At 48.7% G+C, this 27,286-nt stretch overlaps 1 protein-coding gene across 4 annotated transcripts in view; it reads right to left on the reverse strand.

The window, feature by feature from the left end:
* Positions 1 to 27,286, reverse strand: part of FMNL2 (formin like 2) — a 125,963-nt gene that overhangs the window by 34,106 nt on the left and 64,571 nt on the right. For all 4 annotated transcript variants that reach the window (XM_030454450.1, XM_030454453.1, XM_030454451.1 and 1 more), the window contains exons 2-8: positions 26,638 to 26,721; positions 18,472 to 18,552; positions 15,512 to 15,588; positions 13,203 to 13,286; positions 11,550 to 11,702; positions 3,179 to 3,287; positions 2,090 to 2,166 (exon numbers count right to left, since the gene is read on the reverse strand). In XM_030454450.1, coding sequence (XP_030310310.1) covers positions 2,090 to 2,166; positions 3,179 to 3,287; positions 11,550 to 11,702; positions 13,203 to 13,286; positions 15,512 to 15,588; positions 18,472 to 18,552; positions 26,638 to 26,721 — 665 coding nt within the window. The remainder of the gene's footprint in view (positions 1 to 2,089; positions 2,167 to 3,178; positions 3,288 to 11,549; positions 11,703 to 13,202; positions 13,287 to 15,511; positions 15,589 to 18,471; positions 18,553 to 26,637; positions 26,722 to 27,286) is intronic.

Consider the following 27,286-nt stretch of genomic DNA (forward strand, 5'->3'; position numbering starts at 1 on the left):
AGAGAAAACAACAGGTTACTGGAAGAGAAGCATGCAGCAGTCTGGTGTAACTCCAGGAGAAACAATGCCCAGGACTTTCTAAGAGGATTCACAGAAGGCAAAAAGCACCCACCAGGCTTCATGGCTCTGAGCAGACAGTAAAGTCATGCAGACACATGGAATTAGTCTCATGCTAAAGCATTGACTCAAACCAGATGTTACAGAAAAAGAAATACCTTTTGGCTTTCAAAGTGTCAAGGTTATCTTTGGAAACCAGATAAAATGTTCACTTTCCTAGGAAATTTTAAATGTATCATTTTCAATTCTTTTTTTTTTTCTTTTTTTCTCCTGCCACAAGAAGAAAACCCAAGCTCTTTCAGACAGGACCAAGAAGTTCCTACTATGGATCCTCAGGAGCATCCCCTCCAGGGGGGAGCTCTGAGATGCTGTGGGCAATTCCTGAGCTCCCAGAGCCCCAGGCACCTGGGTGGGAATGGGGAGAGGAGTGGGATGGGTGGGTGGGTGGGATCTCCTTGGGCACAACCAGAGGGCACAGAGTCCCTGCACTCATCTCCTCTCTGTCCTGAGCCCCTCAGCCCACAGTGAGCATGGGCTGGGGATGGGCTCAGCTCCTCCTTTTCTGCTCACCCAGACCTCTGGGTTCTTCAAAAATGATGTGTGGGGTTAAACCAACAAGGAATTAGCTTCTGAACAGCACTAACATTAAGATTTGTCTTCAGATTGCTTTAGCCACATAACCCACTTCTTGAAAAAAAAAAATATGAAAACTGAGGCTCTCTCTTGATCACCTGATTTCCTGGACAGCAAAAATGATAAAACAAATGAACTTCTCATATCCTTTCCATTGATCCTGGGCCTGGCCTGCTGACCAAGGGCTAAAGGAAAGGAAAGAAAGGAGAGGGGAAGGGGAAGGAAAGGGAAAAGGGAAAAGGGAAAAGGGAAAAGGGAAAAGGGAAAAGGGAAAGGGAAAGGGAAAGGGAAAGGGAAAGGGAAAGGGAAAGGGAAAGGGAAAGGGAAAGGGAAAGGGAAAGGGAAAGGGAAAGGGAAAGGGAAAGGGAAAGGGAAAGGGAAAGGGAAAGGGAAAGGGAAAGGGAAAAGGGAAAGGGAAAGGGAAAGGGAAAGGGAAAGGGAAAGGGAAATGAAAAGGGAAAGGGAAATGAAAAGGGAAAGGGAAAGGGAAATGAAAAGGAAAGGGAAAGGGAAAGGGAAAGGGAAAGGGAAGGAGAAGGAGAAGGAGAAGGAGAAGGAGAAGGAGAAGGAGAAGGAGAAGGAGAAAGGAGAAGGAGAAGGAGAAGGAGAAGGAGAAGGAGAAGGAGAAGGAGAAGGAGAAAGGAAAAGGAAAAGGAAAGGAAAGGAAAGGAAAAGGAAAAGGAAAAGGAAAAGGAAAAGGAAAAGGAAAAGGAAAAGGAAAAGGAAAAGGAAAAGGAAAAGGAAAAGGAAAAGGAAAAGGAAAAGGAAAAGGAAAAGGAAAAGGAAAAGGAAAAGGAAAAGGAAAAGGAAAAGGAAAAGGGGCCCTACTTCCACCAGGACAAGACCTCAAGCAGTGCACTGTAAGGCAAGTACACAGCCTCAGCAAAGGCCATAGATATAGATATAGATATAGATATAGATATACACAGGGATATAGTGCCACTTAGTTTTGACTCATCCCCTGGTTTTACCTTGCTCTGCAAACATCAGGATGTCAGATTCAGTTCCTTAGGCAATGCAAGAGGTTTTGCAGCTTCAGTTTTTGCTGGAAGTGGCTGCCAGGGTCAGAGGTGTGTGGAGGAGAGGAGGGGACACAGCCTGGCAGCCAGCAGTTCTTCTCTTATAGAAAAGCAAACCTAAGGCCCCCTCGGATGAAACCTAGTTAAAAGACTTGTCTGTTCTTCAGGGAAATGCCACACTAAGCTGCTCATTCCCAGCAGGGGCTTCTTGGCTCTGCCCTGGGGTGCTCCTGAGCCTGATGGAACCAGATGGCCACTGATGTGCATCACAGTACAGGCTGAATCTGATTTTTTGCTCCTGAAACATACCCCTGAGAAGCCCTTTCCACGTGCTCTTTACTTACCCACTTCTGAAACCCTCTCAAGGGAGTGCAGCCTACCTGGGGTTCTTGTTGTTGAGGCTCAGTGCAATCTCATTCACGGCGTGTGGATGGGACATGACCATATTGAACCCATACTGCAAAGAGAAGGGGGAAAGAGCCTTTCACTTTTGGAGACTGAAGTGATTATTCTTAAAACCTTACAAATGACCTGATCTGCCTGACCAGATCTGCAAGCAGTCTTTCACAATGCTGAAAACCAAACAAACCCCTGAGTTCCCTGTGCCAGCCAGCACGGTGCCACCCACCCCCCTGCCTCCCCACTTCCCTGCCACTGAATGTGTCAAAACCACTTGGTGTGGCCATGCCAGCCAAAAAAAAAAAGGGGGGGGTCCAAGAGCTGCTCCTACCCTTCCCTCCAACCCCCTTTTTAATCCCATCAACTGGAACTTGCAGTTCAGCTGTCACACCACTCCTTGCACAGTGCCCCAGAGAGCAGCATGCTGGCTTCACCCTCCAAAAATTAAACCAGAACTGCTTGGGAAAACACTGGTATCAGCACAAGAGTGTTGTTTGCATCCTTCCCATCAGAGGTAAGACACTCAGGGAGCTGGGATTCCCAAGGGAAGGGCTGGAGAGAAGTACCTTGTGCAATCATACAACTGGTACTAAGTGCTCCCCACAGCCTTGCTTTGAAACATGGAACTTGCAGCTGTTTTGGCAAAAAAAAAAAAAAAAGCCACATCTCAGAAGCTACCTGGGTATGTTCTATGATCAAAAAACTCATGAAAATAAGATGAGCTTTGGTCTAGTTTTCTTCTTTCGCTTGCAGCACTGCAGTTGCCTTGTGATAAACATGTAAGAAGAGCAGAAGTTTGGATTCTCCATCAGTATGGAGCTCTTCTGAGAAATCTGCCTATTTCCTACAGGCTAACACTAAATTCTGAGACAAATGACAACCTCAGCTGTGTGGCTGGGTGCCTGACAAGTCATGAGCCCAGCCCTGCAGCTACGATGCCTCCAAACGGGTGAGAATTTAACCTTAAACCTCTCAGCTTTACCTTAACAAGTCACCACCTGCCTTTTCCTCTCCCCTCCCACCAAAAAAAAACAAAGTTATGTGGTCCAAGAGAACAAAAAGGGAAATACCTGGTAATTCATGATGGCCCGTAAGCACATGATGCAGACATGGACATCATCCTTTTTACTCACTAATCTGGAATTTTTTAGCGTTCTCCGGCTGGGCAAGGTGTTGTACCTGCAACAAAACCAGGGCACATCAGGCACTGCCCAGCTGGGAAGGATAAAGGAATGGAAACACCTCCTCCAAAGCCAGGCACCTCCATCTCCTGGCTTGGGACTGGCAAAGAACACTCTGCCCACAAGCAGAGGTTTTCCAGAGGTTTTTTCCCATGCATTTTCCTGCCCAGGAGTAAGGGATGGAGCTGAGTGTTGGGCAGCAGCAAAGCAACCAAATCAGTACCAACCTCTGCTGCATTTCATCTACAAACGGTGCAGCTGAGCTTTCTGAAAGCCCTCCCCATTATTTGAGGAAAACACAGCCCTGAGGAGCTTCCCAGAATGATTTTAATTGTAACCCCAAACAGGCAAACTGACCTTGAATTCAATGAAACACATCCACGGAATAAACACAGAGGGAAAGTTTTAAATCTGTTCTTTCTGTGGCATAGTAAATGAAAACCATGTTTCAGCTCTGCCCGAGACACTGCTTATTTTCTTTTAAGAAAAGAAAAAAAAGCATATTTCCTGAGCTGAGCACAAGAAACTGAAGCTAAGGAGATGGGCTCCATATCAAATACATCCATGTTCTTACAATGGAACCTGAGTCAGCAGTGGGAGGCTCAGGATGAGAGTCAGAACCTTTTCTGACAATGCTGCAGTAAATCCTGCCATGGGTCAGTGGTGTCCACAGAGCCCTGGGACCAGCACAAGGCTCAGGACAAGCCTCCTCCAAACTCTGGGGGGTCTGCAGGGTCCCCCCAGCTGCACCAGGGACACAGGAGCAACCCCAGACAGCAGTGATGCCAAGGTGCAGGGGGGTGTAAGGGGCTGGAAAAGCTCATTATTTACCCCATTTTCCCAGCTCATGGTATAAGAACAGCCCAGAGAGAAGGGCCAGGAAGGTTCTCAGTTATCCACAGGGTGGTAGCTCCTGATTTATAGCTCTACAGGTGAGAGCAGAGGGCATCAGCTCATGGCTGACAGAACCTCGAGGCAGGATGAGCAGATGAGGTGGAGAACAGGAGTGCTTCCAAGGGGACATCCAGGCTTTCCCACCTGAAAGCTATCCCAGCACTCCAAGAAAGTGTGAGTGGCATGGAGGGGGTGACCAGGGAATGAACCATCTGGCACTACTGCTTGTACCCTGGGAAACTCCATGGCCCCACGGATGACCACCAGGTGAGAGGATCAGAAAAGGATTTCTTCCTAAAATCTCATCTCAGTCTCCCTTCTTCCAATTTAAAGCCATTCCCCCTCATCCCACCCCTCCAGGCCCTTGTCCCAAGTCCCTCCCCAGCTTTCCTGGAGCCCCTCCAGGCACTGGAAGGTGCTCTAAGGTCTCCCTGGAACCTTTTCTGCTCCAGGCTGAACAGAACTACCAAACATGAGATGCAATCCTTAGGAGGATGCTCACATCCCCAGCCTGCTGGAAGCAGGAGCCTGAGCCAGGGGAAGCATCACTGGGTACCTGCCCTGGTGCTAAGCAAGTGCTGAAAGCACCTCCTGCCCCACGGGGCTGCTCCTGGGCAAGGTCAGAGAGGGCACCAGAGATGGAGTCACTGCCATCACACTCCCCTCTCTTCCTCTGACTTCCTCTGCATATTCTGAGTGCCTTCAGGGAGCTGCCCTGTTTATTGCCAGTGCCAAGCTCCCTGTCTAACCCATCCTACCCACTTGGTTTAAAAAAGTTTTAAGCTACTTTAAAGAGTTTCACTGATTTTTTGAAATCAGTGAAGAACCTCACTCCTGGTGCTAACAACAGCAGCAAAGCTTAATGCTCAGTACATGAACCACTAACACCAGACCTGGTTATTCTGGCTCACTACCTGGCTCTCCAGCACAAGGAACATCCTTGCAAATGTTCTCACTGAAAATGTACAAACCAGAAAACAAATGAGGCTGCTGGTGTGAGGGTCTGTGTGCCCCACATCTCCCTCCCTGTGTCCCCTGAGCAGCTCCAGACTGGGACAGGGACAGGCAGAGAGCCCTGGAGCTTGGAGCAAACCCCCCCAGCCCATGGAGAGCCAGCAGCACTTGGGCTTCAGCAATTCCTTCCCTTTCTTTCATTTCCCAGCAGCACCAAGATGAAAGAAACCCCAAAATTCAAAGCAGAATTCAGTCAAACTCTTGGTTTGGTTTAGTTTTATGCTTTTTTTTTTAGTTTTCCCCCCACCCCTATGAATGATTAAATCAGCTCAGGGCACCCCAGGCAGGATTAAGTTTGCAGGAACCATGACCCAGTTCTGCCTGAGAGCAGGAGCTGGGTTTTAGGGATCTCAAGGAGGATTCTCCTCATCTTCCAACCCTCCCTTCCTGAGAAGAAAGAGGAGCAGGAAAGCTTTAACTGGGAGTCCTACATTACATCTGAACTGGGAAGTGTGGGAGCACTGGTGCATTTCCATCCATCCGTTCCCCCAACCATGAAAAACAGAGCAATAAAAGGATTTTAAAGTCATTTCTAGTCATACAGAGATTGCTCCTACAAAGCCTTATCTCAGTTTTAAACTACTAAAGGCTGCATACATTATTTTCCTTTAAATTTTAAATAAGCAGAGGAATTAGAACTTTACCAGGCCACAGACAGAAGGAAAAACAATCTTCCTCAGTGCTTGGTGTATCAAGTCTTTACATTTGAGATTTACTTCAAACATTTGACACTTCTGTCAGCTGTAACAAATGGGAGCAAGCCCTAAAGCAATGCAAGCTGACCACAAAGCCAGGACTGGGAATTCCCAGAGGCTTGGGGAGGAAGGAGATATGGGATCAGCCACCCTGTGCTGCAGCACTTTGGGTCCATCTCCCTGGGGACTCATCCTGAGCTCCAGACACCCAGATGGGGTTCTGAGCTGAGAGATGCTCCCTGCTACCCCCCTGCCAGGCTTCCTGAGCATCTCATCAAACCCTGCAGAGCAGTGCAGGCACCACAAGGCAGGGGTGAGCTGCAAACCACACTCACCTCTTCTAAAAAGGTGGCAGAGACCCCACAGAAACCCCACAGGGCTCAGACATCCCCTCTGGCACCTCCTGCCCACAGCCAGGCTGCTGGCTTCAAGCCTGGGGATGGGCACCCCAAGAAATCCTTTGGGGTGAGGGTGCTGAGCCCCTGTCCCAGGTTCCCCCAGAAGCTGTGGCTGCCCCATCCCTGGCAGTGCTGAAGGTTGGATGGGGCTTGGAGCACCCTGGGCTGTGGGAGGGGTCCCTGACCATAGCAGGGGGGGCACTGGGTCATTTTAGGGTCCCTTCCCACCCACACCATTTTATGGCTCTGTGGTTCTCACCCCAATGGACAAAGGCAAGGTTCTGCTCCCCATCCTAACCCAGCAAGACCCTTCCCCATGGGGACTGAGCCTCCAGGCAGGTACACAGCCCCATCCTTCCCATGCCTCCCCCATCCCACATGTCCCTTCTCAGTGCTGAAACCATCAGGGATCCCAACCAGGCTGAGGAAGGGGTGAGGAACAAGTGATGGAGAGCTGGAGTGCAGAGCCAGCCCCTCCAGCACAGCTCCTGCCCCAGTCTGACATCACTTCCCTCCAGCAGATGCAAAGCTCTTCACACAGACACCAGTGCCAAGAATTACTGAGGGGTTTGATCACACAGAAACTCTGTCAGGACAGCCCTGCACACCCTGCAATGCAGCTCTGGGATGCTTGCTCTGCATCAGCTGCAGCTGCAGCAGCCCCTGATGTTATTTGTTCCCTTCCTAAAGGCAGCACAGCCCCTCGGTAGCTCCAACACCTCCCACCCCAGGCCAGGAGCCAAACCAGGGTGGATGAGCTCCTTTTGCTTTTATTTCATTTCTTGTTACCAAACACGAGGCTGATCCCAGCATCTGGATGAGTTGTTGGCTTTGATTTCCTGTCTGCTGCAGGTCAAAGATTATGTCACCAAGAGTATATTTATCCTGGTAATTAAACACAGATGGCTCCTCTTTCATTTCCCCCACCCCTCCTTTAAAGAAGAACTCTTAAAATCTGACTTCTGAAAAAAAAAAAAAGCCAAAAAAGCCAAAAAAAAAGAGTCAGGAAGAAGCAGCCTGCCCATGTGTGAGCTCCTGCAGCATGCAACACACACCAAGTGCCACGGGTTTGGGATGTCCCAGAGGGAAGGACACCCCGTGGCTCCCTGCCTGAGCTGCTGGAGGACATCCTGGACTCCCAGCACTCCCACAGCTAGGAATGCTTCCACATGCAAGAACCAACAGCCACACAAACCAAGGCTAAACCTGTAGGATTTAAGGTTCTTTTTCTCACCCAGACCCAACAGAGTTCATTCCTGCTCCAGCATGACTCATTTTTTACTCAATTTATTAACAAACCACAGCATTCAAGGCTTGTAAAAGGACCACCATGATGTGTCTGGAGACCAGGATCCTACAGAAAGTGGAGAAAGCTGAAGAAATGAGTTTTACTGAACTCCTGCCTCCGTGTCCATGCTACTTTGTGATGTGTTGAGAACACCCAGTGTGTCCTGCACTCATCCAACACTTTGTACAGCCAAGACCTGGAAAATGCAACATGCAAAGGTGTCTTCTGGTGCAAAACAGCCCCAGCTGACACTGCAGATCCAGGGATGGACAATTAACACACCTACAATGTGAACTGGGATACTCAAAGCAAATGAAACCCCTGCCACCTCCCCCAGCTTCAGGGTTTTTATCCTTAAGGTGAGGACATGTGCCCAGGCCATGGGTGTGTTATTAATGCACTGAATTAATAGTGAATCCAAGTTACAGCTGGCTTCTCCTCTCACTTTTTATCTCCTTATCTGCTAAAGAAGATGACCCTCTGGTTTGTCTCTGCTGAGTCCCTCAGAGTAGGGACAAGGGGAACAGAGCCCCAGATGGAGCCCAGTGCCCCCCTGGCTGCTTGCTCAGCTCTGCCCAGGCTGGGACCCCTGCTCTGGGTGGGTTTTGGGTTGCATTTCAGTGATTTTGTTGTTGCTGGTTTGGAAGTGGGGGAGGTTTGTCTGGTCAGTGGCCTTCTGGCAGCAGAAAGGGACTTCAGAAGAGCAAAGTCCTGGAGCTTCCCAGAAGTTTTTGATTTTTCTGATCTCCTCCCTGAGCAGGGTGCAGGTTGGGGGAACCCCACAAGCACCAAAACCAGTGAGGGGCCAACACACCCAAGTTTGGGTCCAGTTACTGAATGCTTTCAGAGCCCACACAGGGATTAAGACACTTCTGCCTGGAGCAGCATCTTACTACAGACTCCACAGATTTTCAAGAAAGAAATGAAGTTTCTCAGTTCAATCCACATAAAAATTGAAGCATTTGACTCGGAAGAAAGGGAATTTCTAATGGGCTGGGACACTGCAAAGTCTGCATTAATATTTATCTGACAGGAGAGTATGAATCTCATGTGAAAGTAATGCTCCTTCTCTCCCCCATCCCCCCCCCCCAAAAAAAGGCAGCAATAAAATCCCCAAAGCTTCAGTCCTTTTTTTTATCCTCCTGCTCTCATTTTGGTCTTTGCTTCCCAAATCCCTCTGCATCCTCTCACTAAAAAAAAAACCCAAAACCCAAACCAAAACAACAACCAAAAAACAAACCCCAACCCAGCCCTCAGTTGCCAAGGAAACCCAGGGAATTGGCAGGATTTAGCACTACTAAAAAAGAGCTCTGGGCAGCCAGTTCAAGTCACAATTAGAAACTGCCACGCTGAGGAGTGGACAGAAACCCTCCCTGCCCCCTTCCCTCCTGTTCCTTCTGTGGGAATTAAACATTCCCAGCCCACCCAGCATGGTCCTAAGGGCTGGAGCAGGTTTGCTGCTGCTGAACCTCCAGGACAGGCAGAGCCCCAGCACTGCAGGGACCCAAAATGAGGGGAAAGTGTTGTCAGAGCTGGCAGGAAATGTTGTCCTCCCAAGTCTTCTGGCTGGTTTAATTAAAAGGCTAAATCTGTTCTCATTTTCCACCCTGCTATGGCATGGCAGGGATGAGTCCAGCTCCTGTATTTGAAATTACCCTGGTAAGAAGGTCAGCCTGCTCCTTTCCCTCCTCCTCCCCTCTCTCCATGTCAATGGGTGCAACAAATACAGCAAAGGAGCAGAGGAACCTCTGGCCTGGGTCCCCACATGTCCCAGCCAGGTCACATCCCCAGTGATGGGGCAGGACCCCAGCCACACCACCCTGCACCCCCTCCTCATCTGCTGAGCACCTCCCTGCCTCCTCCTCAGGAAAAGATTCCCTTCAGCCAATTTACTAATTGTACCAAAAACCTTTCTGCAAAACTTACCACCTACTTTTACTTCTTTTAATACACATAGTCCCCAACTATTGAAACCCTCCCACATTTTAAAAGGACAGAGTTTTTTTGGTTTTTTTTTATGAAACACAAATCCAAAATGCTAATCCCAGGTAAGTGCTAATTCCAGTTCCTGCCCAAGTCTCAGCACAAAGGTGGCTCTGCAGGCTGGGCTGGAAAGCACTGGGCCAGGTTACATCTCTGTGCCTGGTTTGGATGGGGAAGCCTCTACTTGCAATAAAAAGCAGATGAGATGACATGGACAGTGGCTCAGGGCTCTGTGTCTTAGGCAAGAAACTGATGCTGCTACTTGCAACACGATGAAGGAAACTCAGTGCCTGGTGTCAGAACAACAAGCATTTCATTTCCTTCTCAAACACCCCACTCTACAGACCCAAACTGGGCTTTGAAGTCATAATGTGATAACCACACGACTGGGAGGCTGAACATTCCCCCTGATTTAGGCTCAGGGGGTCGGTGGCTTCCCCTGGCCGTGGGGTTACCAGATTATCAGGCATGGGGGGCAGTGCTGGCCCCATGGCCCCATGCCCAGCATCCTTCCACCTGGGACTTACGAGATTTTCCGGCTGGGAGCCTCATCAGCAGAGCCCCAAGTGAAGCTGCTCCAGAGGCAGTTGGCTGAAAAGCAGCTCTGGTGGCCTTTGAACTGCAGTTGCTGGGGCAGAGAACCCAATCTGATGGTGTGTGACAGGGGGGTGAGAGCAGGGCAGGGAGGGATGAGAAGGGGGGGGATCAGGGGAGAGCGTTGGGAAGAGGGAAGAGGGAAGGGGGATGCAAGGGGAGAGGCAGTGAAATGGAAAATGAAAGAGAAGGGATGTGAAAAAGGAAAAAGGGTGGAGGGAAATGAAGAGAAAAAATGTAAGACATGTAATGTACACCTGACTTATGCATTTCCAGTGTAACTAATCACAAGCATGCCTCCCAGAGAGCAGAACCAGAAATCCTCCTGCCAGCACACTCCTCTACCACTCCTCTGTCACAGGCATTAAACATCAAAGAAACTCAAAACCATTATGAACACCTTTGCAAGACCTAAAAAAAAAATTAAAAATCAACTGCTGGTGTGATTTTGCTGAGCTCCACAGCTTGGATCTCTTTCCCAGAAGTGTGTGTGTCTGCCTCCTCCTCTCCACTGCCTGTGCTCTGGGAACTGCATCCTCCTGGGGTCACATCCAGCACAGCTGTAGGTGGGAGGCACTGACTTCACACCAGCTAAAGAGACAACATCACCACTGCCTGACAGCCCAAACCTCAATCCTGAATGGGAGATGTAGGGAGAAACAGCAAGTCCTCACTCGCCCCATCTTTTGTGGCCTTCTTTATGTAAAGACATAACAAAACTCCCTAAATGCCACAAAACAGTCACAAAGTCTATGAGTAGATGCAGTGCTCTGAGCTGCACCCCTGGGTACCAGCCCTGGTAGTCCAGAGGTGGTGCTTAGGATGCTTTGTAAGAGGGAAGTGTCAAAGGAATGGACCAGAGCTGACTGGGATTCAGCCCTGGGGAGGGATCCTGCCTTTTCCATGGACTGAAAAAAAGCAGTATTTGGAAAGAGACCCTGCAGTAGCACTGCCTGGGGTCATGCCAGAAGGTCCAGCAGGTCTGAGGGATGGAAGTGGCCTTCAAAACCAGAAAGTCTTGTTCACAGCAGCACAGAAGGGATGAGCTTCTAGGAAAGGCTTTTTGGGATGTGACAACCAGAGGGGAGCCCCAGACTGGCTGGGCCCATGGAAATTTCCAGACACTCTTTGGGAAAGAGGAATTGCTTCCTCTGAGGGCCACGTACCCTTCATCCTTTGATCATCCTGCAACTGGAACAGCAGCAGAGTCACTCCTGCCATTTCCTTCCTGATGCTCAGCACCTCTTCCCACCTCAGGACCCTGGGGGACACGTTCCCTGCGGGCACCAAACCTCTGCTACGAAAAGCTGGGAAAATATTCCCAGTGGGAAGGCAGGCTGGCTGTTTCCCCCTCCTTGGCTGCTCTTCCCCCCCTGCCTGGTTTCCCTCCTCACCGTAAAGTTGAGTGCCTGCCCGAGCGGGAGATGCTGCTGCCCACGGGGGAGGGCAAATTGCTGCCCCTGTGCAGGTCCTCGATGGATCGGCTCCAAGGCTTGGATTTCTCCATCGAGTTCTCCACGTTGTTCTCCAGGCTCTCAAAGTCAAACCTGCCAGGGAAGAGGAGAAGTGCAAGGAGAGAGGCAAGATACACCTTGTGCTCTCAGCCTCTGCGGGGCTGGGGGGTGCCCAAAGCTCAGGAGAAGAAGGGAGAGGCAGAGGGCAGGCAGCTGGGAGCAGCCAAGCACACAGGGACAATTCAGGGGGCTCAAACAGCTGCAGATTACTCCAACATCACTTAAATACCAGCTTTGGCCACTGGTGGATAGCCCTGGCTTGAAGGCAAGAGGGGGAATGCTTGAAGCTGTCTCCACTTTATCTCAATAAATCACTACGTTGTGCAGATCCCTTTCCTCCATCAGTCCCTGACCCAGCAGCCCTGCTGGTCCCCACCAGCCTCCCAGCATATGCAATATATTTCCATAATCATTACAGATTTGCTTTGATTTCTGACTCTTTGCCCATTGTACTGCTATTTTGAGCAAAAACTGCTTGTTCCCCTCGCAGCTTTTGAGGTTATTACTCATGCTTACCACGTTGGAGAGGGGAAAAACCCAGCAAGCTAACTTGAGTGCACTTGTGTAATTTTAGGAAGAAAGTCTTTACCCAAACACTTCTTTTTGCTGTTCAGCTTTTTCCAGTGTCAGTAACAGTCTAAAACATATAATTTTCCTCCATTAATTTTACTGCAACCCCACAAAAAAATCTCTTTTCTGTGCAATGATATATATACACATCTGGGGGCATCTTTTCTAAAAAGAAAATACCAATTCTGCTCAGCTTGTGCTCCTAACCACAAGAGTATCTTTAACCTGCTGCTTCTTTTCATACAATTTTATACAAAAATCTTCTGCTACTGCAGAAGTCCTGAAGTGAAAGCCTCTGGGTACACAAACCCCTCAGCTGAATGCCTATTCCAAGCAGTGTGATAGCACAGCTAATAAAAGCTGACTTCTTTTCCCCAAATTGTTTTAATGGAGCACATTTAATGATTTATCACCCAAATGGCTACATCTGACTCCCAGCTAACCAGATGTCAGAACTGCAAAACCTCACTTTATAGTCTTCCCAAACTGCACAATCACCTTGAAACTCCTCCTGCTGCTGCCCTAGGAGCAGCCCAGCTGCTGCTCAGGATGCCAGAACCTCTGCTTGCCAGGAGCCTCCTGAGAAGTGGCTCATGTGTGGAGGCTGCTTTGAGCATGGGCTTGGGCACCAACTGGGAATCAGTTCCAAAGGAAGCCTGGATGCTCCCACACACCTCTGGAATGGTTTGGCACTTTATCCCTAGGAAGCCAAAGCTAGAAGCTTCATCAGTACAGCATCAGATTTAAATAATCTCCAGGCTTTTGGGCTTGGTTGTTTTTCTCTGTGACTTGTTGTGATCCAATGGCTTTGGATGAATGTTCCCATTCCCTCTGGGAACATGGATGGTGCTGCCCCAAGCTGCTGGCAGGGAAGCTCTGCCAGGGAAGCTGAGCATCTGCCCCTGCTGCAGAGCTGCCAGGATCCCTGCTCTGCCCTGCAAGCACAGGCATGGCTTTACTTACGTGACTGCATACTGTGCAAAGGACAAGTACTCCACCAGAACATCCAGGCCTTTGTTCTCTTCATTCAGGAACTCCCTGACCCATCTGTTAGAAAGATCATTAGAGGATCAGAGAGGTTCACAGGCTGGGGGCAGTTACTGGGAATTCTTGTCAGATAAAGTAGGGACAGACCCACGGTGGGAAAGGCAGCACTGCTGAGCTGAACTTTGCTTCCTCACTCAGGGAAAGAGGACTCTTTAAAATCCTCATCTCTTATCTAAAGGACTTCAGAAAAACAGGGTCTTGTAGAGGACTTTACAAATGCAGCAAAACAAAGATTTTCTGCAGCGCTAAGATGGGGAAAACATTCCACAAAAAAAAAAAAAAAGCATAAAACACCTTCAGCACACTCAGAAATCAAGTATTTGCTCTTTTAAATACCAAACTCTGGAGATGGGAAGTGATTTTTCCTGCCAGAAGACCAGGAGTGTTCTGAGGAGCTTGGCTGCTGCCTGGGATCCCTCCAAGCCCAGGCTCATTGCCCCTGGGCTCCCACTGCTGTGCCAGCCTCCCAGCCCTGCTCACAGCCACCTTCTAACACAGGAGTCACAGGAACCTGATTTGGTTTTTTCCACCCCCTGATTTCTAGCAGTCCTTCAAAAGCATCAGGAGAGCACAGCATCAAGAGTGCAAAAGTAATAGCACCAAAAGTGAGAGCTGGCATCCTGGGTGTGCATTTGGTTGTAATTTTGCCTTCTCTTTCCAAAAGATGGTAACTGGTCAGTGTGAATTTTGGTCCTTGGGAATTACCCAAAATAATCTTCAGTTCAGAAAAAAGCTGTTTATCTTCCACAGTTTTCAAGAACTCAAAAATGCCAAGGGAAGTTTGAAAACCCCTACGTCTGTGGGAAAACCCAGGCAAGCAAGAAGGGAGGTGTGGATTGGAGAGTAGGAACAATTTCTTTGTCTCCAGGCACTGGAGAGGCTGCCCAGGGAGTCAGCATCCCTGGAAGTGTTAAAAATTGTGTGGATGTGGCCCTTCAGGACCAGGTTTAATGGGGGTGTTGGGGTGATGGTTGGACTTGATGACCTTAGAGGTCTTTTCCAACCTTAATGATTCCAGGATTCCAAGGAGTCTCAGCACAGCCCCAGCTCAGGTCTCCACTGAAGCCCAACTGGGTCAGCTGAAATCCCACCAGGAATTCCAGGTGCCACTGGGAGGAGTGGGGAGCCAGAAGGGGGCTGTGGGCTCACTCACTCCCAGCTCCACATCCCTGCTCTCAGGCCTGGGAATTCATTACCCTGAGTTATTCTCATCTTTGGTCTCTAAATCTTTCACTGCTCACCTGCAAAAATAAACAAGCTGGCATGTTTATAAGATGTGAGGTTTTTTTTTTAAACACATCTTCCAGCCAAGCACAGCAAATAAACCAAACCTGCTCTTTTATTTAGCTGGTGCAGCACCATGCTTCCTTCTGGGCACCCTTGAGCCATCATAAATCTGCAGAGCATCCTGCAGATCCCCACCTAAGTCTCTAGTGGAGAATCCTTTGTGTTGGAAAATGAGGGAAAACACACAAGGATCCAGAGGAGGGGAGTGGGAGAGGTTTTGTGCATGGATTTGTGTGGATGGTGCAGCTTGCAGGAGGGTCCCCTGCCACCATGATCCTCCTCCCACGGTTTAAAGTGCCCTCATTTCCTCATAATAAGAGCAGCATCCTGTAAAAGTGATTTATTTGAGCTGGACACAGCGTGTGATCATCAAACAAAATGCTGGAGAAACCTTCCTGGCTGCTGCCCCAGTGCTGAACCAGCTGCTGGTCCCAAGACCCAGAGCAGAGAGGAGAGGAGGGAAGGACAGGTTTGATGGTACAACATGGAAGTCTCTGGCTATTCTTTCACTTCTGCTATTTCAGAGGAATTCTCTGTTTTGTGGAAGTAAAACCCTGGCCACATAACTCACAGCCAGGCCTCATGGACTGCATCATGTTAAAGCCATAAAGAGCCCGGGGGGGCTGTATCTGTATTTATAGCTCCATTACTATTCCAGACAGTCATGCTCACTCCTGCTCTGACTGACTTAGGAGGAACTGAAGTTGACTGCAGTCTTTTCACAGCCTTCACAGAGATGTGGATGAACCATCTCACAAAAGGATTAAAGCTGATTTATTCTCCTGGGATGCCCAGTTATCCCCTAGCTGAGCCCTTCAGGCTGGAATGATCAATCAAGCACTCTCACCCCTTGGCATGCAAAGAGGTATTTTCTCAAAGGCATCCAAAAGCAGGTATTAGAAATCAATCTTAGACCAGAGGTCATAAAAAATTCTTACCCGATGTGATTTGTTCTTAAAGAAATCTCCAGTTCTCTGAGCACTTGAGTTGACTCTTGGACTCGTCTCCTGAATTTCTGCAATGTGCAGGCAGGCAAAATGAACAATTAGACTGGTGTGATGCTATTAGAAACATCAACATCTCACACAGTGCAGCTTCAGTAAATGGAACACTGGGGTAAACTGAGAACCCCTCTAAATCCTGAGGAATGCAACAGCAACAGCCTGGCAGTCAACAAAAACATGTGCTGAAAAACAACTCCTGTTCCCAGGCACAGTTTTGACTTTCCAGGATTAAGAAAATTAAAAGCCTGTAGAGAAACAAACATTTCCTTTCCAGTACAAGCTTTAGTTCAGTGTCAAGCTCTCCACTGAATCTCCAGCACTTGGGCTGCTGCTTTCATCTCACTTGTGCCCACACCAAACACCCTGCCCAGGGAAATGTCCTCAAACAGTTGGGATAAATTGTTCCAAAGCAGCTGTTTCTGTAAATCCTCATTCATGGGCAAGGTAGATGAGAGCAGAAGTAGCTGGTTGGTGATAATCACCTTGGAATGGCAGCACTTCCCAACCAGCCTGGTCACCAGTTAGCACACAGACAGAGACTCAAGGTGTTTGGGAAGGGCTCACGGATGCTCAGGACACAGGGGATGCTGCTCCAACTCAGACTGCTCTGAATGCCAGAGCAAAAGGGTTTGTTCCCAGTGCACAGCAAGAAACCCACAATAAAATCAAGGGCACCACCTGGCAGTTAATAATTCTCCTGAGTTCCTTTCTGGAGGTGCAGAGCTGATGAAAGGAGGGGATTTCCCTGGCCTGTGTGGGACTCAGCAGCTCCCTTTTCACCAGGGTTTTATCACACACTCTTGAGGTGAGGCCAGAGCCCAGCTCAGAAACCACTGCATTCTGACTGATGTCTCCCTCTGAACTCCTAGCAGACACACAAGGCACTCTGAGTTTTCACTTTGCAACAGATCAGAGACATAAAGTGTGTCTGGACATCAGTTAAGGAGCTTCAAGTACCAAACCCCAGTGCCTGCTCTCCCCAGAGAGATGGAGCCTGCACCACCTGACTGAGCTGGATCAAGGCTTACCCCTCTAGAATTAAAGGAAAAATGTTGATGTATTAAGAGGCAAACAGGAGAGGGGGTGGGAAGGGGGGGGCAGCAATGGGCAGCCCATTCCCTCTGTCCCCAATGAGACCAGGATGCTCACTGCAACCACAGAGAGCAAGGCATGGGGCTGGGTGCTCTACTGAGCTCCAGGAGCCACCAAACTGCAATTTCTTTTTAAAAAAGTGTCATTTCAACACTTTCCTTTTCCTGTTTTAAAAACTGGCTCAGAGGAAAAGCAGTTCTTTTCCTGGGAAGAGCCATTATGACCCCAATCAGAAGCCCAAAGGCACGTTTTGGTCAGAGCCACCTTCTCCTGGCCATGCTGGGGATCATCAGACAAAAATGCTGAAACCACCTCAAATACAGCAAAACCCCTGGGGAGAGATGAGCTCTCCCCACAGCATTTTGTGTTCCCCCAGAAGCCTGTCTGTAAATCTGTCTGCCTGGCAGCCCAGGCTGAGGAAAGGCTGCTGGTGACACAGAATTAGGCAACAAAAGAGAGGAACTCAGTGGAGTTATTTTTAGGCTTCTTTGGTTTGGTCATTTGTCATGGGACTCTTAGAGTAGGATCAGGATGAGAAAGGCTCCAGTGTGTGCCCAGGGAGTAACCACAGAGCTAAACAAGTTTCAAAAAAACCCCTCAGGAGTCAAAAAAAAAAACCAAAAAAAACCCCAAACCACAAAGATCCCTCTTCACCATTTGATTTATAAATAATTAGATAGATAGATAGATAGATAGATAGATAGATAGATAGATAGATAAATGACCAACCAGACAATCAGCCACAGGCAAATTTAAAGGTTTCCTACTAAATGGTTTCCCACTCCTTGGCAGAGCCTCCAACAAGAGCAGCAGTGTCAGAAGCCTTCCCTGCAGGCAGAGGTGGGCAAGGGAAGCAGAGGGTGCCCCTGGCCAGGATGGAAGGAGATCTCCATCCTTTGGACCTGTCCTGCAAACCCCTGTGTCAGGATATGGATTTTACCCCAGGACACCAACCCCAGCCCATTGTACAGCCAGACAAAGCAGGGATTGTTGAGGACACAGTGGATGGCAGGATCTGCTCTGCTCTCCCTGCCTCTTTTTGTGTTGGTTTTTGTTTTTTGGTTGTTTTTTTTTAAGGCTATTACAACTATCAGCACAGGATATGAGCTGATATCCAAACTGGTTGAGTGCCAGAGGCTCAGTGATGGTCCTCTGAATAGGAGGTAGGTTTGTTGGTGTTCTAAAACCCTGGAAGCTGCTGGAGTGGAGCAGAACTGTGTCCAGGGACAGAAACCTCATGCAGGGATGGACCCTGTTCCCATGGAAAGGCTGAGTCTTCCCCGAGTGATGAACAAACTATTTTGGACAAATTAACATGCAAAAGGATGAAAGAGGCTCTGCCATGTGAATACACCTTCAGTCACATCTTTATAACCCTGGAACCTCAGGTGAGCCCACGATGCAAACTGTGCCAGCTCTTCTGAGCTGCTGCCATGAACATGCCCAGAGAAAAGGGCTCTGAACTTCAATATCCCCTCCAAAAGGATGAGAAAAGTGGGGGGAATCCCCATCAGCACTGCCCACAAGGGAAGTCAGACCTAGAGTCCAGCTCACCAGTAACTTATCAGGCTATTTATTGATGCTGAAGCTATTCAATCCAGTTGTTTCATGCCTGGGATGGCCCTTATCTTTGCAACCTTTCCAATTTCTCTTTGCCTCTCTCTGCAGTTTGTTCCAGCTCTGAGATGAGGCTCAAAGACTTTTATGAGGCCTTTTACACAAAGGCAGGAAGGAACCTGGACCCCAGGCCCATCCTTGTGGAGGAATGAGGGACTGGTGAGAGGAAACAGGATGCTCCTCACCTTCCTGGTAACAGCTGGGTCCAGATAGCCCTTCAGCTTCTGGATGTAGGTATGGGGAGGATTCTTCACTTGGAATCTTTCCTGCCAAGGAAATAAAAATAAACATCAGACATTTTATAACACCTGCTATTTATATTACTGTATATATATGTATATAAACAGTATGTAGTTATAATATAGTTTTCTATGTACATATATTCATAAATAGATCACCTGTGCATACACAATATGCATGCAAATAAAACCATGTTTACACATACCTTGGTATTCTGCAATTTGATATATATATATATATATATATATATATATGTTTAGGATGTGTAAAACTATTCCTTACATATTCAAGAACAATTCTGACTTTCAGTGACACCCACAAACACAGCTGAAATGAGAAGGGTTCTGCTGGTCAGGTTCCAACACTTCAAGAGAAGTGTTAGAAGAGCAGACACAGGTCCATGGTTTGATTGGAAGCCACCACCACAACAGCCAAGACACCTTTTGTATCACTTTGGAACAAGCATGGGGATTTTTGATCTCTGCTGGGACCAGATGGCTGGGGAGAGCAGTGATGGCTGAGCTGCTCCCAGTGGCACCAGCACCTGTGTCCCAGCAGGGCAGAGCTCAGGGACCTCCAGCATGGTGGGAAGCAGCCCAGCAAGTGGTACCCAGGCCACTCTTACCCTTACAGGGAAATCACAGACCTGATGCCCATCCCCATCCTGCTGGGAAAACACCTGGGAACCACCTCCTGCCTCTCCTCCCCACTCACCCTTCCCAAGCTCAGGAGAGGAGGAAGGCAGGTTCTCCTCATGCTGGGCTTTATCTCTGTAAAACATCTCCTGAGCCACTCCTGCTGGGTCAGGAGATGTCTTACAGGGATCCAGCAGCAGGATTCCTGCTTCCCCTTCCCTCAGAATTCCCTCCCAGACACCGGGCACCCCAAAGGTTTCCCCACACCCAACCCCACAGGAGGTCACCTCATCCCCACCAGCCACGTCCAGAGCTGAGTTTAAAAGTCTGAGGACAAATCACAGGGTCTGCAGAGTTGGTATCCTCAGAGCTGCTGGTTTTTTGGGGTTTTTTTTCCCTAGCTGCACGGCCAGCTTGCGATTTATTCCACAAAGCTGCTGTGAAACACGAGTTGCTCTGCAAGGAGGATGCTGTGTCCAAACCTGTTAAGAGCATTACCAAAAGTTCTGATGCTATTTCTATCTTGGCAGAATTTTAAACTATTCTGCCCTTTCCCTTGAGGAAAGATCTCATAACAATTTCCTCCTGAAATTCTGCATTTTAGAAGTGATATCTGAAACCTCCCTTTAGTAAGTCAGGATGCAATTGTGACTACATTATCTGAAAGCTATTTCATAATGACCACTACACCACTGCCCAGTTCCCAGAATGTACTGTCTGAACACCAAAACTTGTTCCTGTTATTATCTTGCTGCTTGCTGGATAAAAAAAAATAAATAAATTAAAAAAAAAAAATTAATTCATCTTGGTCAGAAGGAAAACATGAACTAAAATATCTGCCCTGTGGTACACCAGAGCTCTGTAAGACAGACACCAGACATTTCTTTCCTCTTTTACAACTTGATTTTTTTTCCATGCACCTACAAAGCAGGGGCCAAACACAGCCCTAGAATTTGGCATTTCCTTTTTTTTTTTTTTTTTTTTACCTAAAAAATGGTTGAGGAAACACAAAGCTCTTGGTTGCCAGCTCCTCTCTGACCAAGGTGACCCCAGGGGTCAGCAGAGAGGTTTGGGAAGGGTTTGCCAAGGCTCCATCTCTCTGCTCCCCATCTGCCCCATCCCCAGAGGTGCCCAAGGGGCAGCCCCAGCATCCAACAGCAGCAGGAATACTCCCAGATGTTGACAGGGAATTTAAAGGAAATAAAAAAGATGATTAAAAAAAAAAAAAAAAGAAAACAGCACATAAAAATAAATCAGTGACTAGAATGGAGCAGTACAGGACAGAGAGAATATTGTACCTGGAAGGGATCCACAACAATCACCTCGTCCAGCTGCCTCTGTCTCAGCACTGCTATATTTTTTGCACTTTTTAGCTTATTTTTTTGCACTTTTTACAGCCCATTGTTAGGCCAATTTCTCAGCCAGACTTACAGCCCCCTCAGGATGCTGTGAACGTGGCTTTACAGTGGACATAAATAGGAGTTATTTAGAAACAATTTCCACCCATCAACCCATTTTAAAGCTTCTCACACCAGCAGACAGGTAAAAAAAAAAGCACTTTCTGGAAAGGGGAATCTGGTCCCTTGCAGACCAGAGGCATCTGGACCTCAGAGGTCACCATCATTCCTCATTTTCCCCTCAAAAGTTTCATATGAGCTCCAGAGACACTGCAGCATTTGAATAACCACATCCCTCCCAATAAAACTCCAGGTCCAAAGGAGGCAACGAGGCTGGTGAAGGGACTCGAGCACAGACCCTATGAGGAAGGGCTGAGGGAGCTGGGGGTGTTGAGGCTGGAGAAGAGGAGGCTCAGGGGAGACCTCATCACTCTCTCCAGCTCCCTGAAAGGAGGTTGGAGCCAGGGGGGGGTTGGGCTCTTTTCCCAGGCAACTCTCAGCAAGACAAGAGGGCACAAAGGGTCTCAAGTTGTGCCAGGGGAGGTTTAGGTTGGAGATGAGAAAGAATTTCTTTCTGGAGAGGGTGATCAGGCATTGGAATGGGCTGCCCAGGGAAGTAGTGGATTCTCCGTGTCTGGAGATCTTTCCAAAGAGCCTGGATGTGGCACTGAGTGCCATGGGCTGGGAACCACGGGGGGAGTGGATCAAGGGTTGGACTTGATGAGCTCTGAGCTCCCTTCCAACCCAGCCAATTCTATGATTCTATGATTCTGTGATAAAGTCAGAATTTTTTTCCCTGTGCCACTTGCTAACATCCAAATATTATTCTCTGCATCTGCAGGTGTTGGACCACCAAGCTGAAGGGCCACAAGAGCATCCTGGAGCAGCAGGCTCAGCAGAAGCTCTGCTGTTTTCTGACTAATCCTCCAGGGAAGCTATTTGATTCTTATGGATTCATTTCTTTTCCTAATTAATTAATCAATCAGCCATCACCTGCTGAAGTGCCAGGAGCTTCTCTGAGCTGACAGTTTCCATATCTGGAGTCTTCAAAATGAAACCCTTAAAGAGGCTCCACAGGCACACTGGGGAGGCTGGGGTGCACATGTTGGATTTTTGTGTTTCTTTTCTTAAACAACTATCTGTAATTATGTATTTATGTAATAATGTAATAATATTTCATGTAATAATCCCACGTCTGAAATACAACTGCTGCTCAGGAGTCTGGAGTGGAATAATTGGGGCTGAGGGATTTTAAAGGCATTATCCATGAGCAGCAATGCCCTCCTCTAACTAGTAACCAAGAACCACCTGTAGTAAACATCCACCAGTCCTGGGAACATTTTTATAACCCCTTCAAGTGGTTCTTTTTCTTCTGCTTTGGAAAGCCATGGGGAATTCCAGCTTTTCCTGCAGCCCTTCAGGCACTGGAAGATGCTCTAAGGCATCCCCATTGCATCCTTCTGCTCTCCAGGCTGAACACCCCCAACTCTCAGCCTGGCTCCAGAGCTGCTCCAGCCCTCTGGAAATCTTTATGGTTTCCTCTGGTCTCCTCTCTAATAATTCTGAAGATCCTCCAGTTCTTTTTGAGCCCATTTATTTCCTCTGCAGAGCCCCAGCTGCTTGCTGGCCCTGCTGCTCACACACAACCCCCTTGCTTTGGATGCTGTAAATAATGAGTTAAAAACTGCTTTTCCTGCCTGCCTGCTCCTCCTCCCCACTTCTGGCATCCCACCACCCCTCCCCAGCCAACTCTGCTTTCAAAATAAGAATTTACAAGGCCAGGGCTTTAACACTATTTGAACGTTGGGGATTTTTTCACCTCACACATTTCAAGCTGAAAATCTCCATTTCAGTCTCCAAACTTCACCGAGCAAGAAGCAGGATCCAGGGGGTGACATCAGGACTGGGACGGGGTGGTTTCCCCTCCAGACACAACAAAAAAAGTGAAAAAAACCCCCAAGAACTCATCTGATCTCTGCTACCTGACTCATGGAAGCACCAACACCGTCCACAGCCCCCAGAGGAGAAATAACTCGACCCTGCCTTTGCCAGACACCTAAAAAACAACCTTAACTTCATTTCCCAAGGAGAAAAAGCCCTTTCTTACTTGGAAAATGACTGAGGCTCCAAGCCAGAGCAGCCCAGGGAGCAGAGAGCAGCGGGGTGACCCCCTGCCCATCACCTCCCATTTGGGCAAGCAGTGATGGGGATGGAGGGGAAAAGCTTGGAAGAGGGAGCACAGCACCATCCCTGGGCTGCTTGCATCAGAACCTCCAGAATTAGCACTGGCTTTTCCTGATGGGTATGAAAAAAAACCCAAAACCAAACAAACAACACAAAAAACCCCACAAAAAGCAAACAAACAACAACAAAAAAACAAACCAAAACCCAACCAAACCAAAACAAACAAGAATAAATAAAATTTAAAAAAATAAATAAAAATAAAAATTTAAAAATGTAAAAGAAAAGAGGAGGAGGTCTGGGGGACTTGATTCCAGCAGCAAAGAGGAACTGCTGGATTTCTGCCTTTCCCCTTCCCTGTGATCCCTGCAAAGAACACGACACATCTCTCTCTTGTTCACCCCATCTGGAGAATGTATTAATGCTGTAACCAGGAATACTCTGGCTTTTCCAGGACCTTTTGCTTCCAGAAACATTCAGGACATTTTTCTGCATTAGTGACATACGTTGGGTTGTTTGTTATTACCTCCCAGTGACTTGTTCCATCCTCAGGATGCTCAGGAGCACACAGCACATCCCACTTTGTCAGGAACCCCAGCATGGGATCTGTGCAGTCCTCTCACAACCACTGCACAGTGCACAACAGCACACAAGAAAAAAAAAAAAAAAAGCAGAAATACAAAAATAACAACAAGAACCTGCCCCCCCAGACCTGGGTGACAGAGGGAGGCTGCCCACTGTTTTGCTAGCACACCCTGTCCTCTTTTCAGCACGTAACCTTAGGATTAATGGTTTTGTCTCTTGCACAAACCTTGGGAGAAGGTTGTGGTCCCACCCAGCGCAGGAAGCCCTGGAGAAGAGCACCCAGAGAGCTTGGGGTTGGGGTGGGAGCCCACCTGGGGCTGTGTTTCCAGCACTGAAAAGTCACAGAGGGAAATAAATAAACCTGGTGTCCCATCAGCACAGCATCCATGGCTTTTCTCTGAGCTGTAAGTACCCCAGCACAGGCATGGAGGGGGCACAAGCCCTTGGGAAACAAGCTGAGGGATAGGAGGGAGGGATGGAGGGAGGGATGGAGGGATGGATGGATGGAGGGAGGGATGGATGGGTGGATGGATGGATGGATGGATGGATGGATGGATGCATGGATGCATGGATGATGCATGGATGGGTGGGATGGGTGCAGGGATGGGTGAAGGGATGGATGGGTGGATGGATGAATGGGTGGAGGGAGGGAGGGATGGAGCAGAATCCTCAGCAGGGAGCTGCTGGAGTATCCCATCACCATCCCTGCAAACAGCCAGCACTGCATCCATGAGGAGTTCCAGCAGGAAAGGGAGAGAGTCCTACAAACACCTCAGGGGGGATATTTGGGGTGTAAACTGCATGGCTTTCATCTCAGGTCTCTTGGCTCAGTGCCCACCCCAAACACCTCCAGGGTCTCTAGAGGTGAGGCTGCCCTGATGCCCCTGCCACAAATTGCCATTAGAGGGCAATGAAGAACTTTGTAAGATGTCCCCAACCTCATCCCTCCACATCCATCTCTCTCTGGATAAAGATGCCCAAGGGTGGCTCACCATGCCAGGACCCTCCATCCTCTGCCCTGCTGGGGTCCTTCCCAGTGCTCACCCTCCACCTGGACCTCTCCAGGATGGGCAAGAGGAATATTGCCTTTGCTCTTCTCCTCCTCCTCGTATGCTAAGCCAGAGAGGCAGGGAGCAAGGTTCCAGGACAGCAGCAGCAATGTTCAGGTGACTTGGAAGGTTTAGAGGTGAAGGAACAGAAAATACCAGATGGGATGAGGAGTCACCAGCACAGCAATCCTTATACAATGCACTGCAGTGGGCACAATCCTGCTCACACCAGATTAATAAATAAAAATATAATAATAATAGTAATAATAATAATAATAGTAGTAGTAATAGTAATAATAATAATAATAATAATAATAATAATAATAATAATAATAATAATAATAATTCTATCTCAATATCATCCTCATCTTCATCATCACCATACTGGTAGCTTCCCACTTTTGTTGATCTCACTTCTACAAAACTGAGAGTAACTGAGAGTTCCTTCTAGGGGCCAAACTCTCTCCTCTAATAGTCCCAAAATATTTCACAGAGAAATGGCCAGGGTCTGCTTTACAGACTAGTAAAAAATTATCACTTAAGAGCAACCTCTGGGCCTTTTTTCTGGGACCTCTGGGTGTCAGGCATAAGCTGGACACCAGCACAGGAGGCTCAAAAGGGAATTTCTTCCCACAGTTACTTTAATTTACATCCTCAGACCTCCACTAAACACAAATGGGTGAAAATGCTGCAGCTGGAGGAGAAACCAACAGAAAAGAACAGTTCAGATCTGCACCCACCCCTTCTGTACAAAACCTATTCCTACTTTCAGCCCCAGCCCACAGTTTGCTGGGCAGATAGAAATATTTCCCACCCCACATGATGCCTCTTGATGTTTTTCCAGACACCTGGCTCAGGTTGCTCTGCCTTTCACAGGTCCCCTGGGATGCTGGGACCCTGGCAGGGTGGCATATGGGGTCCCCTCCATCCTTTGGGGATGCTGGCAGTGAGGATGCTGCTTCCCTGCCTGCCCTGGCCCAGCCCTGGGAAGCAGACTCATGCCAAGCCAGGGGTGGGAATCAGGGTTGTGAAAGGAGTTATTATGAAAATTGGTGATTTGCTCCTGATGGCAAACTTCCTCTGCTGCCTTTCCAGCTGCTCACCCCCTCCTATCTTGCTGAGGAGCTGGGGAATGAATCAGCAGCCACAGGTTCCAAAGGGTGGATCTGCTCCCAGGTTTGCACGTCCAGGCTCTGAGCTGCCTGCTCCTGCCAGGCTGCAAATCCAGGAGACAAATCGCTCACAGTAGATTAAGCAATTTGCTCAGCATCTCACTGAACTGAAACTTTAAATAGCTCAGTGCTTTGTGCATGCATGGGGAGCTGGTGGGAAGAAGGGCAATTCTTTACCCAGCTTTACTTGAAGGTAAGGTGGATTTTACCAGGGGTTCCAACCCTGTGGCAGCCACATAGGAAATGTCCCACCAAATGTATTTATTGAACTGTTCCTGAGCTCACAGCATGACTGCATCTTCTGCCCATCTCTGATCCCAGTACCACTGCATTTACATCTCAAGGAACCATTCCACTTCCCCAGACCCAGATCAGTTTCTTTTCACTAGCAATCACTTTTTGATGTTTAATGGCAGAAGCTGACTGTGCTGCTGGCTCACACACACACACACATCCCCCCTTCCTGCATGCCTCACTTCCTCTCAATAACACAACTTTTGTTCCTGTGTCACTGCAGAGCCAACCTGTGAACTGTTCCAGGTTGCTGCCAAGCTGCACCCCAGAGCAGAGGTGGCACAGCACATGGTGCTGCTTCATCCCAGGCTCTTCTGCAGCCTCTGGAGGGGAAGAGATGCTGGGGAGGCATCACCATCACACCTCCCTGCAGGTGACACAGCTTCCCCTGGCTCTGGGAACACTTGGTGGGGTGGAAAGCCAAATATCCACTGGATGGGGATGGTTCCTTCGTGTTACCCAGGTCAGGACAGACCAAACTCCCAGCATGTGCCAAGAGGTTGGGCTCTCCCAGCCTGAGTGATGCAGAATGAGCAGCAGTCACTGCCCAGAGGAAAAGAAACATTAGAGGGGAAAAAATATCACTTGGTGGCACAAAAAAAAAAGAATTATTATTATTATTGCAGGGCTTCTATGAGTGGTCAGCAATAACGGAGTGTAAGGCCGAAAAAAAAGTGCTTGAAGCTATTCAAATACTTGTCCCTCTGCAAAGCCCCCTGTTCAGAGACACTGCTGACAAACCCCAGCTGGGGCTCCCTTGGGGTGTCTGCCAGAAGCCCTCCTGGGCTGGGTCCTTACCTGGTCACAGATGAGCTCCCACTTCTTCTCGTTGTCGTACTGCCGCAGCAGCCGGGCTTTGTCAGGGGGCAGGTTCATGGCATTCTGCAGGGACAGAGAGAGAAACGTCAGGGACCACAAGGGCTGGGGCTCAGGAGGAGCCAGGCATGAGCAAACCAAGGCAACGTGGCTGTGGTTGCTCTAATTGCTTCATGTGGATTCCTGTTGACAGGGTGATTTGGAAACATTCCCTCTAAATGGCATCTTTGGCCCCAAAACCCCAGCAAAGCCCAGAGGGCAGGGCTGGGCCCTGCTGGGATGCAGAGGAGGAGGTGAGCTGAGGAAAGGATGGGGCTGCCCTGTGCTGCCATGGCACAGCTCCCACCTCCCACCCCAGCTGGGTCCCCACGGGGCCCCACATCCTCTCTGCTCCCCCGTCCCCAGCTGAGCACTCTCCCAAGAGGACACTCCAGCTGTGGGAGCAGCAGAAGATCAGTTCTCTCCAAGCAAGAGCCTGGAATACCATGGCACTTCAACACTGGAACACTCCTCAGGTTTTTAAGCATCACCACGTGCAACCTTATCTGGCTAACAGAGCTCCTGGGGGCAGGACCACCCTGATGACCTGCCCATCCTGGTGTCCTGCCCATCCTGGTGTCCTGCCCACCCT

Source organism: Calypte anna, chromosome 7, assembly GCF_003957555.1.
Source record: "Calypte anna isolate BGI_N300 chromosome 7, bCalAnn1_v1.p, whole genome shotgun sequence".
Taxonomy (NCBI): Eukaryota; Metazoa; Chordata; class Aves; order Apodiformes; family Trochilidae; genus Calypte; species Calypte anna.